This window comes from Macrobrachium nipponense, chromosome 29, assembly GCF_015104395.2.
Source record: "Macrobrachium nipponense isolate FS-2020 chromosome 29, ASM1510439v2, whole genome shotgun sequence".
Classification (NCBI taxonomy): Eukaryota; Metazoa; Arthropoda; class Malacostraca; order Decapoda; family Palaemonidae; genus Macrobrachium; species Macrobrachium nipponense.
This window is the reverse complement of record NC_061092.1, coordinates 38,393,784-38,405,884: the sequence shown is the minus strand read 5'-3', so window position 1 is coordinate 38,405,884 and position 12,101 is coordinate 38,393,784. Positions and strand designations below refer to the sequence as shown.

At 35.5% G+C, this 12,101-nt stretch overlaps 1 protein-coding gene across 1 annotated transcript in view; it reads right to left on the bottom strand.

Moving 5' to 3' along the window:
* The window catches only part of LOC135206247 (uncharacterized), a 10,844-nt gene extending 1,540 nt beyond the window's left edge, over nucleotides 1-9,304 (bottom strand). The window contains exons 1-7 of the mRNA XM_064237629.1: nucleotides 8,974-9,304; nucleotides 4,987-5,267; nucleotides 4,722-4,772; nucleotides 4,421-4,549; nucleotides 3,237-3,451; nucleotides 2,535-2,648; nucleotides 843-988 (exon numbers count right to left, since the gene is read on the bottom strand). Coding sequence (XP_064093699.1) covers nucleotides 877-988; nucleotides 2,535-2,648; nucleotides 3,237-3,451; nucleotides 4,421-4,549; nucleotides 4,722-4,772; nucleotides 4,987-5,267; nucleotides 8,974-9,070 — 999 coding nt within the window. The 5' untranslated portion in view covers nucleotides 9,071-9,304 and the 3' untranslated portion in view covers nucleotides 843-876. The remainder of the gene's footprint in view (nucleotides 1-842; nucleotides 989-2,534; nucleotides 2,649-3,236; nucleotides 3,452-4,420; nucleotides 4,550-4,721; nucleotides 4,773-4,986; nucleotides 5,268-8,973) is intronic.
* Nucleotides 9,305-12,101: the final 2,797 nt, after the last annotated feature.

The following is a 12,101-nucleotide window of genomic DNA, read 5'->3' as shown; positions in this document are numbered from 1 at the left end:
GTATAGGCCCTGTGGAAGAGAGTACTTAAGGAGTTTAGTTTGAAATTAAAATGACAACTGCTATAAAAATTTGTACCTAAGCCAGTAAATGTTTGTTTTCTAAAAATAGAAGTACAGAAGCCCTGCTCGTTACGGGACACAAGTATATACAAAAATGCAAGTTTATTGTTTTCTTCGTAATCGATCGGGAGTTAGTTACAGAACAGGCAATAAATGAACTAATCCTGAATTTTCTAATGTACGTGATCATGCCGAAAAATGTAAACAACATATTGAATATAAATATTTTAAAATTCTCTCCAGAGCCACCTCACCTCATCAATTAGCAATAACCGAATCGTTATATATTAAGAAGCTTGTTCCTTCTTTAAACAATCAAACTACCTCCACAACACTGTGCCTGTCTTGAGTGTGCCCCTGTCTCTGTTTTTTATGTCATTAGGTCCTTGGTTCCCGTCCTGAAAGGTAGCGGTCTGTTTCTTTCATTCTGTCTGTTGCATTTTATTTTTTTTTTATTTTTTTTTTTGTGTAAAGTGTAAATATTTTTTAAATTGTAAATTTCTTAATTCTTAAGTCTTTTTAATATTTTTATATATTATAATTACGTTTTTCAGCTTTGAAAATGAGGCTGTGTCCTCGAAACGTCAGCATGTTTAATAAATGGACAATTACTAGTACGTGACGTCTCCTCCAGCTCCTTGATAGCAACGCTTCCCATATCCATACATATATATATATAATATATATATATATATATATATATATATATATACATATATATATATATACACACTATAAAGTACAAGGAGCAAATACATGCATATATGTGAATTAATTCATACCAAGAGCACAACACTGTGGTAAAAAATGCTGCAATTAAATGAGTCTGTGATTCACAGGAACTGGTTCCGTTGCAGCAGGATTTGCATAGGCATAATTCGGATAGGGCGAAATGGTGGCTGGGTCCTCTGGGTCCTGCACCTTTTCCCTGGGAGGAGAAAGAAAAACAGTGAGTTCCAAATTCCTTTTGTGATTTTGATCTGAGTTATCCAACTCATTCTACACAAATGATGACTGTATGAAAAAGCTTGATAAATCATAATAGTGATAGATTATTTCCCTCTTCTTCCCTCAATGTATAGTCAATTGAACCATGCTTACTCAAATTCCAGATCATATTTGTGATTTATAGATACCATCCGACAATATTTATTAACATGAATTAAATGAATCCCAGCCTGATTCCTTAACATCTAAATATTTCGGGATTAATAACTTTCCAATAAGTTTTTCAATTGTGATAAAGTTACAAAATATCCAAGAACGGGTACCATTTATAACCATTTCCCGCTCTCCTTCCCTTTCAACTCTTTCATGTGAAGATATAGTGAATCGCACTTTTTTAAGAAAAAAACATTTAATCTTGTATAAGCATATATATTTGCAGTAGATAAATTTACTTGTGTAGCAAAGAAGCGTTCTACCTACATTTCCCGAAATATCTTCTATGTAAGATATGTCCATAATAAGTCCCTATCGAGAGAGAGAGAGAGAGAGAGAGAGAGAGAGAGAGACTCATGCTGCATTTTTCTCAACGCAATACGAAACAGAACTGGCCACTACAATAAAGGCGCTATAGCAGAAGAGAATTTATAAGGTGACCAAAAAGAACAGCGTTTTATGAATACAATGTAACTCATGCAGTATATTCGTACATGTACACATACACACACAAACGCACACACATACATATCTCTCTTTCTCCCCCTATATATATATATATATATATATATATTATATATATATATATATATATATATATATATATGCGTGTGTGTGTGTGTGTGATTACAGATCTACTGGAGACGGACACGGCATACTATTTTTGGAAAATCAGAAGAAAGAAAACTCCCAAAGTCGGAAATGGAAATGCCAATGCCATGAAGGCATTATTAAGCCAGATGAAATGAATGCCATGAAGGCATTATTAAGCCAAATGACCTTTATTTACAGATGTCTATAGGTAGAAAATCTAAGAGATCCATAGCATCCTTGTTGTGTTTCTATATGAATGGATACCCAATGTTTAAAGTTTCTGTGAAAGTTAAGTGCTATAAGAGCTATGAGAAACAAACTAAGTATAAAAAAACACCTTGTCTGTCTTACACGGCTTAAAACAATGATATTATATATATATTATATATATATATATATATATATATATATATATATATATATATATATATATATATATTTATTTATACATAGTTGTCTTTGGTGAAGCTAAGAAAAGCAACAAACAAAATATATAAAATTCATGTATGCAAAAGCCATGACCAACAAAAAAGAGCAAAGTTTGCTATAAATGTCTTTTTCTGAAGAGAAAAATCAACAAACAAAACAATTACAGAAAGTTTCTGTTTGCCAAACATAACATCAACAAGGAAGTAAATAGGAATTATGAATATCAAACCCAAAGGCGAAAAACAAAGAAGAGGTTACATAAACACCAAGAACTTCAAGGACATTTTTACCTTATTTCTGAAGCACTCATGCCGATGTTTGGATAAATGGACCCCAGAGTACTAATAGTTTTCACTTCCTTCGGCCGCTGCTGGAAGAAGCCGAGCCTAACGCCTCTTTTGTAACTGAAGAAAAAGTAAACGACAAAACGTTATCAATTATTAATCTAAATTACAAATAAATTACTGAAGAAAATAATAATACAGTGGGAAAAATAACGCGGACTCTACTGTAAAACTAGATTTTTTTAGGACTTTCTATCTCAAGTTTTTTCTCTGGTTATGTACACACACACACATTTATATATAGTGTGTGCGTGTGTGTCAATGACCATTTTAATTCTTAATTAATGACGTCTTATATTCTTATTAATATATATATATATATATATATATATATATAAATATAATATATATTATAATATATATATATATATTATAATATATTTGGTGTGTGTGTGTGTGTGGTGTGTGTGTGTGGTGTGTGTGTTTTTTGTGTTTTCAATGTCGCATAATCTCAAGTAATGCTACACACATACACACATATATGTATATGTATGTAGTATATATAATATATATATATATTATATATATATATATATATAATATATATAGATAGATCCATTAATTGCATTGCTTAAGAATTATGCGACATTGAAAACACGCACCATAAAAACCATGTCAAGAACATTTTCTATATAAATTATTACTAACTTGTAATATAATCCTATTCCGATGCCAACGAAGAACACGAGAGCAAGAACGCCCCCCACAATGCCAACTGTGATTTGAAGGCTATCATCAACATCGCCGCCACCCTCAGTTGTCGTAATAGGTGCAGATGTAGTTGAGTCGTCCGTGTGTTCGCTAAAATTTAGTAACACTTCTTGGATGGGCTGGTCCGACGATCTTGGTCGCCCATCAGAAGCCTTTACATGAAAATATTTTCATTAATATTCGTGGGTTCAGTTTGGTTATAATATAAATATGTTTTTTTTTTTTAATAGGACTTCCTAAAATATAGGATTCCACTGCAAGACGATTCATGGAAATTTCCCTAACTATTATAGTTTGAAAAGACAAAGAGTTCCTCTGCAAATAACTGATTAACGTATGTAAATGACTCTCGCGGTCACCGGGCCCCCTCCCCCCTTTTTTCAGGGGGCTTTGTGCCAGAACGAGCTCTTCCTCATTTACCACCCTTTTCAAGTAAAAGCCAATCCGATAGCTTCATGCGCGCCCTAAGACCACGGTACCAGAGAGTATCAAGGCTTGTTATGACTGTTAAAATTGCTGGAGATATCAGTACACATTCCAGACATCTTTTTAAAGCTATGTCTTCAATGCTGCTTATGGCAAAGTGAGAGGAAGAACAGAAAGAGCAAATTCTGAGGAGTTACGAACAAAGACTAGCAGCACGAATAAAGGTTCTGATCACAGAGGATTTCACCCAAGACGGCATTATAAAAAGGGTTCTTGCAGCGTTGGGAGTCTGTTTTATGTATGTTTTAGGAGTTCCGAAGAATATACGTAGGTTCATATAAAGTACCTTATCCATACTCAGCGATGTTGATAAAGGAAAATTTTTAGTCACTGAGATACTTAAATTTCTATCCCGAAATATTTCAAGAATAAAGTAATTGTCAAACTTACAGAAATATAATCTCGTTCTGGATAGTAAACAGATATGGAATATCGATCAATAAAACTGATATATCTTTCCAATTGGCAACTTAGAAAACTGTTTCAGATTTGTCGTTGACGTTGTACAGAAAAAAGGTAATGCTACAATATGTCCAAAAATTCGATTACGGTTCATATACACACAAAATGTAATTTTGCTATCTAAAGACCGTCGGAGAAGCAAAATACGTTAGAGGTCCATGTTGAATACATACAGGGCGAGTCCACTCTGTGGTATTACAAGCTTCTGTGGCGTTGCCCTTCAGAACAAAATTTCCTTGGAGGCTAGCTGGGTTGGATTTCTCAGACAAACAAAAGAAATAATGTCGTAAGACGACCGTGCACTGAAAGGGAAACAATAATTTGAATAAACTCTAAGAAGCAAAATTCCAAGACAAAAGCATTATACAAAAGCTGACTCTTTGATAAGGACAATGATTTTTCTGAACAGTGTGTTATCAATATCTTTCGACTATTAATACCCTAAAATGAGAATTCCAAATATAGATGACTTACATTTGCAGAGTCCAAAGACACGCCAAAGACACGCCTGGATTCAACTGCTCTCTGGAAGAAAAATGTCGGGATGAATTTAGTAGTCATCTTCTTATATGACACTACCAGTAGCAGAGGCAGCACTTGTAACTCGAACAATCATGCGCATATTTAGTTAACATACAGACAGATAATGTATGTAACTGGGATACCATACTGATAAATACTAAATAATGTCTCCTACGTTTAAAACTTCAATAATAATTTACAGATGACAAAATCTCACCAACTTTCTAGAAAAGGTCCGCTTCACCAAAGAAGATTTCTTGAGAGTAATTTTCAAAGACTGATTTCTCTCATTGACATCGAAGAATTTGGAGAACCTCAAGTCTTGAGTCTTATAGAGAGGCACGATGCCCTCGTCCCAGTGAAGTGTGTACAGGTCGTTTTCTGGACTGAGTAGGTCATCCTTCTTCACGTAATACTTGAAGGTGACGTTTCCTCCATCGATGGAGACATCTCCGCTGTCTATTCCCGTAGCAGAAAGATGTTTCGTGCATTCTGTATCTGTGGGAAATGAAGATGTCTGGGTAAGAAAAGGTGAGGAGCGACAAACCTATCAATTCTGGAAAAGAATCTGAAACTCAAGAATTGTATAAGATACCAGAAAATATTTCATGTATAAATGTGTGTGTGGGTATTCATATTAATATTCATATATGTGTGCGAATCATTATCAATAATTTAATGGTAACACCCAGAGAAGTATAATAACCAGAAGTAATAAGTGTGCCTCAGAACAGTGCATAAGCCTTTATTTATATCAAAAGATAGGTGTAAAAAAATTCAAGTTATTTCATCAGTTTTATTTTCTCAGAACTACAAAGTTCATCTTCAGTTTACCATGCCAACAACTTCAGTAAAGAGACAGACTAACGTTACAGTCCTTGCAGGTCAAGACGTCAGACTGAAGGTCAGGAAAAATTTCAGTTGTCAGTGATGATCCGATGGCAGTTACTTTAGGGATCAGTTTATAACGTTATATTCCACTATAACAACTCTGTAATACTACTTGTAGTATGCCAGCCTAGTCGTCATCTTCCTGGGGTTGAGACGATAATACTATACAACAAATAATCTAGATCGATCTTGAGGTATCCATCCATTTTCTAGAGTAAATAGTCAAATGTATAAACTTGCAATGTCCTTCTAAGGTTCTAAGCAAGTCTTCTTCAGCTGTGCTTTTTCTGAGGTGCTATTAATACTTAAATAATCACCTCCACATGAAGTCATCAGAGGTGTAAGTGCTGCTGGTTGAAAAAAACGACGATTGCGGAAACTTCCACAACATTCTCCTCTTAAATGATGATGTTACAACTCTGCAGTTAGTAATAAAATTCAACAATGTTTAAATCAATTGTATTTGTTCATCCACGGCGTTAAATACATATTTAACAACTGAGGCATACACTTTACCTACCGCTCTGATAACATAATGATGAAAGTTCAGAGAATGACTGATTAACACAACAACATCACTTTATCAGGTTCATCATCTCTAAAGAAAGATTCATTCTAGCTGCAAAAGATTGAAAGCCTTGCCGTGCTATATGAATATGTAGTAAGTAAGATGAAACTGTAGACGTATAATGGCGATATTACTGTTAGAAAAAATAAGGAAACGAAAAAAATCCAGATTCACGCGCATCTTGGGTCATTGGCAAAAACTTCTGCGTTGCGATTTGCAGCGATTAATCATCACTTATAAAAAAACCAACATTATATATACTATTTAAATAGCAAACTTTTGGCTACAGACGGTTCATACTCTTGTGGCAAAATATAAGTTTCCTGAACTAGAGCCTGACAAATCTCACAGGCAAATCTCAAGTTTCCTGGAACATAAACAGCATTTTATAAAAATTCCATTGAAAATCCACCCATTTATCTTCTTAATAACAGAAAGCGACACAAAGAGAACTGAAATCAAGAATACAACCACCTTGGGGGAGAAAATAGATACATCAACATTCCATTTCCCCAACAAGGGGTGCCTGCAGAAGAAAAGTGATATCGCTGTTGCATCCTTATTCACAATCAATTCCTTGAGCAGAAAACTTCCACGACAATAGTGGACATCAACATCATGGATCACACTGCCCAACTTGCTAGTATTTTGAAAGCAATCTCGTGATTCCTCTCATGCACTTTCTTGAGCTTCTTGTCCTACTTCCTCTTAACATGTTCAGTCAGACACTACTTTTACCAATGAATACTCGCACATTCTTTCCACAGGAATCCAATTTTTTTTAACTATTCTAATATATTTACCATTTCTCTATGTCCTATTTTTCTCACCTCATCAATTCTCTTACGTCATAGGCACTATGCAAATTTCATCTCATCAAGTCCAGCCTTTCATTCATTGCAATTCAGCATCCACACTTCACTTCCACTGAGAAAAATTAGCTTAAAAGACTTTTGTACATTATAGATTTGGTTTCCACAGGCGCTATCAGTCTTTTTCAAACCTTTTGCATAGACTGTCTTTCTTGCTACACTTCTCTAACTGCTCCCATTCTTCCACCATCCATATTATTCGTTGCTCCTTTCATTTACTCTCATAACCTTACTCTGATTTACACTGATTTTTTTTTCTCCTGCAAATGCTTATATACTCTTTTAGTTTTTGCAGCATCTCTTCACTACACAATCAGTACTGTTTCATCTTCAATTATTAGCCATTCCTTCCTCGTATTCCAAAAATTTGCCATTTCCAATACTGTCATTTCCTTGACCTCTCACTTCACTGCATCCGGAGAGATATTAATTGGGGACTTAATACACCCTTGTCTCAGCCCCTCTGAACGAGCCACTCTCCCATTCCCATAATCTGTTCTATCACGCCACACAGGCCGACGAGGATGCTCACCTTCTCTTGGCATTTACTAGTTGTTCCTTCCTTGCGGTATAGCATATCTGTCACCATGAACTTGGGTGGCATTCCTCAGTAAATGGTCTGTCTCGGCAGATTCAAGAGACATGTTCACCCGCCATTTACGGTGATTTTCCCCTACCCCAAAGGCTTACAGCATCCCAATAAAAAAGACTCTGCCTTGAAACAGTGCATTTGAATCTCAAGCCGCTGGTGCTTTCTAAGGAAACTAGTATCCAGCTAGCGCTGTGTGCTATCACACCGGTTAGCAGTCAGTATCAGTTGAATGAATAATTTTCTCTCTCTCTCTCTCTCTCTCTCTCTCTCTCTCTCACACACACACACACACACACACTCACACACACTTTCGCTATACGCACGAACAAATGCACACAAACACGCACCGCGTGACACACACTCAAACTTAATATATACACAAGAAATACGATAGTAAGCGTCCTCGATGTTTTACAGCAAAAACACATCCCAGTATAAAACTAAGGTTACTTAAAATCTCTCAAATACCACTCTAACTATCTATCTATCTATCTGAATATTCTTCAAAACACGTACAGTATAATTCATAGTTACACTTCGGAACTTCAGTAATCGTACTAATCTTGATCATTTTTTTACCAAATCGGAATCGAACATACGATTCGAGTGATAAGTACGATCGCAATTGAGCCACAAGTCATAAATTTTAGTGAAAGGAAAGGTTCATTTGGTAGCGACTTTGCCTTTGATTCTAAAAACTTGGATTCGGTCGCCATATGAGGTAAAAATCCATTTCCATTGCACAAGAAATTGAGTTTTGGCTTGCAATAGTCGTGGTTCGCAGCAAAAAAAAAAAAAAAAACACTAGTTTTACGATATGCTTCAAACGTTCATGTTTAATTAAAACGTAACTTAACGCGTATACTGCTACACTTCATTTGAATGCAATTTCTAGATAAAGTGTTTTTATGGGCGTATAGAGCAGAAAATATATTAGTTTACTAATGTATTTTATGACTATATTAGTTTACTATTATAGTTGACTATGCAATGATTTTAAATCTTGCTTGAAGTATTTATTGCGAGGTTCCGACGTATACATCAACTCTTACATTAACAAACGTTTACAGAGCTACCCACAAGTTAAGACTTCTTAAATTCCCACGGTAGGAAAATTAAGGTTTCCCAGTGAAGGTAATTATACACTAATCACGCTTCTCCTTATCTTCACATATAAGCCCAGACAAAATCTGTCCCCTTCGTCCTTGATCAGCGTTTTGAGAAATATACGTAGTCACCTTAGAACTGACACAATACCAACTCAGATAACCCACAACTTACTTGCTCTAGACACCTGGACGCTTCCACCAAGTGAAACGTAAGAAGCAATGAACACAGGAATGGCACATCTCAACCAGTGCGAATTGGACGATAGCATGACTCCGTCACAGAAGACGTCGATTTGATGATTTTCAACGAGTATCTTTGCACTTCCCTCGCAAGCTCCTCCGACCAATTCATTCCCAGGGACATCTGAGGGCGTATGTCAGTCTATCCTCCTGTGTTTAATCCGTCTTCGACCCTTTAAAACTACTTAAAAGTTACTGCACGAGCGACGTGAAACGGATTGGACGCCTCTAAGGGACTACTTTTTAAAGTCGTCTATTACTGGTAAGCAAGTCATGCAAAGGCTTACTGAAAGAACGACTTTTATCAGATAAGAGATTTCAGAGTGAGAGGGGAGATATGATATGTAAGGAGGTAAAGCAGAAAGACAGTGAATGTCGTTCTTCCATTCTTAAGTGATTTATTAATCATAATTTTTCCAAGAAATCGCCTACTTTGGGACTCCCATCACAATTAGAATCTATAATCAGGTGTGTCGACAGCAACGTGTTTATATAGAGATTCATAAGTACGACTCATTAACAATACACACACGCACACACACACACACACACACACACATATATATATATATATATATATATATATGTGTGTGTGTGTATTATATATATATATATATATATATATATATATATATATATATATATATATATATATATATATATATGACAATAAACGTGTCTGAAAACCACTACAATCCGATAACAAGCAAAAACTTTATAAACGACAATCTTATCGCTTCTCTGTTCTCCATGAATTACGAAATACTGAGGCCTAACATGTAATGCCGTACTTATACTTGTAGATATCGACCCTTCCAAGCAAATTTAATGACAAACGGATAAGATAATTTTCTATAATAGGTGACCTCAATTACATTTCTCTGATAAATTCAATTCTGTAGGGTACCAAGCGTCTTTACTTATTTTTTTTCTCATTCAACGGAAATCTATGTCAGATTACCTATAATATGGTTCGTTCACTTGTAATTATAAGCATGGTTGGCTTATACATTTCATTACAAACTATACAACACTAAATACAACCATTATTTGTGTCTAAAACTCGTTATGTCACTCAATCTTAGCATCATTCACTGTTGGCAACCTATTTTTCTTTTAATTTGATATAAAATTCTCCAGATTCATCCATCAGTCACCTCTGCCACTCATCCCTCATTAGGATTTAACATAATCAACAGTCACTTCAAAATGAATAACAAGGTTCTTAAATTCCTTCAGTTTCCCCTTCATCTTTAATTTCTAAATAGGACATTTGTAGTTTAACGCATATATATGAATCACGGTGATGTGATAAGACTCTTGATATGGCTACATGCGACAAAAGCACGACAAAGTTATCAAGGTCGAGGTGGATTGATGCCGACTCTAAAACAACGAATACCTGAGCGCGACAGGGATTTGTAGGCGAGAGGCGGCGTTAACTTATACCTTTCGTAATAGTCTTGTGGGTAAAGCGCTTCTCTGTTAGTCTTGAATTCTTGGTTCCGTGGTTCGCGCCCATGAGCCGACGAATTTCTTACCAACTAAAAATTTCCCCTTTGGTTAACATATATGAAAATATATTAATTCCGGAGTAGAGTGAATTAGATATTAAAGGACAGTAAATTGTAGCTTAATGCATATGTATATATATATATATATTATATATATATATATATATATATATATATATATTATATATATATTTCTCTATCACAACACAGAAATACATATACGTAGTACACACACAGACATTCCTCCCATATTTGCTGAACTGGGGCTGATCCAGCTGAGCTGAACAATTCCAAAATAATCTTCTGCTTATATCGACACAGAGTGCCTACCATCAGATGCCGACCTTACTATACACCGAGCCCCTCACTTCTACTGTATTTTGCATGTGCAAACCTCCAGGATTTCTGGATATTAATAAAGATATCGCACTTCTTAGTATCGCTTCTTTATATTCATACTTTCTGGTGATAGAAATTCATTTCTCGATATAATGTGGTTCGGATCCCACAATAAGCTGTAGGTCCCGTTGCTAGGTGACCAATTGGTTCCTAGCCACGTAAAAATATCTAATCCTTCGGGCCAGCCCTAGGATAGCTGTTAATCAGTTCAGTGGTCTGGTTAAACTAAGATATACTTATATTCATACTTCGAATTATGCACCATTTTCACCTGCCTATTGCTCTCTTGACCTTTCCACATCAGAACTCCTAATTCATCTCTTCACTTATGCTAATCCTTTCACATCAGCTTTGTCCTATTTTCTCATTGCTAACCCTCTTACCACATCTTTGCTGCCTTTCTGTCTGCATATTCAGACACTATCTCAGCAGTTCCTATTCGTTTCTTTATTTTTTTTTTATTTTTTCTTACGCTTCACTTCCCCATAATACCATAACACATCTAGACATTTGCTTTCGTTGTCATCCCTCTCCACTTCGTAACTTTCATGGATCCTATAAACTTCACCCATTTCTCATGCAACCATATTCACTAAATTTACTGCCAATTTCCATTAAAATCAACCACTTCCAGCTTTTTGACTTTCACACCAATACTCATTACCTTATTATTTAGCTTTCATTTAGCATTATGACCTCTGGTAACGTTGACTTGCAAGTCCCCCCGTATCACAAAAGCTCACAAACTCTTTCACAGACCTCTCTTAGTTTCGCTTATCGCCTTCTTATACTGTAAAGTAATTAAAAAAACCTTCCACTTCCCCGACCTCTGTTATCAATGGATGGACATAAATGTGAAACAGGGATAAAGATGTGACACACAATTGAATAATTATCCATTTTTCAGGAAATGCTCTACAATGGGCATCCACTACCCTCTCCGCTTCATATCTGTATTAAATTTTCCTTTACCCTCAGATTTTCAAGTAACGTTAATAGCAGACACCTGCTACACATACCTGAGAACTCTTCCCTGGATATCCTGTTGTGTCTCTCACATTCTCAATCAAAATTCTACCGTTCGCCTCTTAAAAGTATGTGAAGTATTTGCTTGATGTAAGAATTATATTCATCTCTATCATGTTTC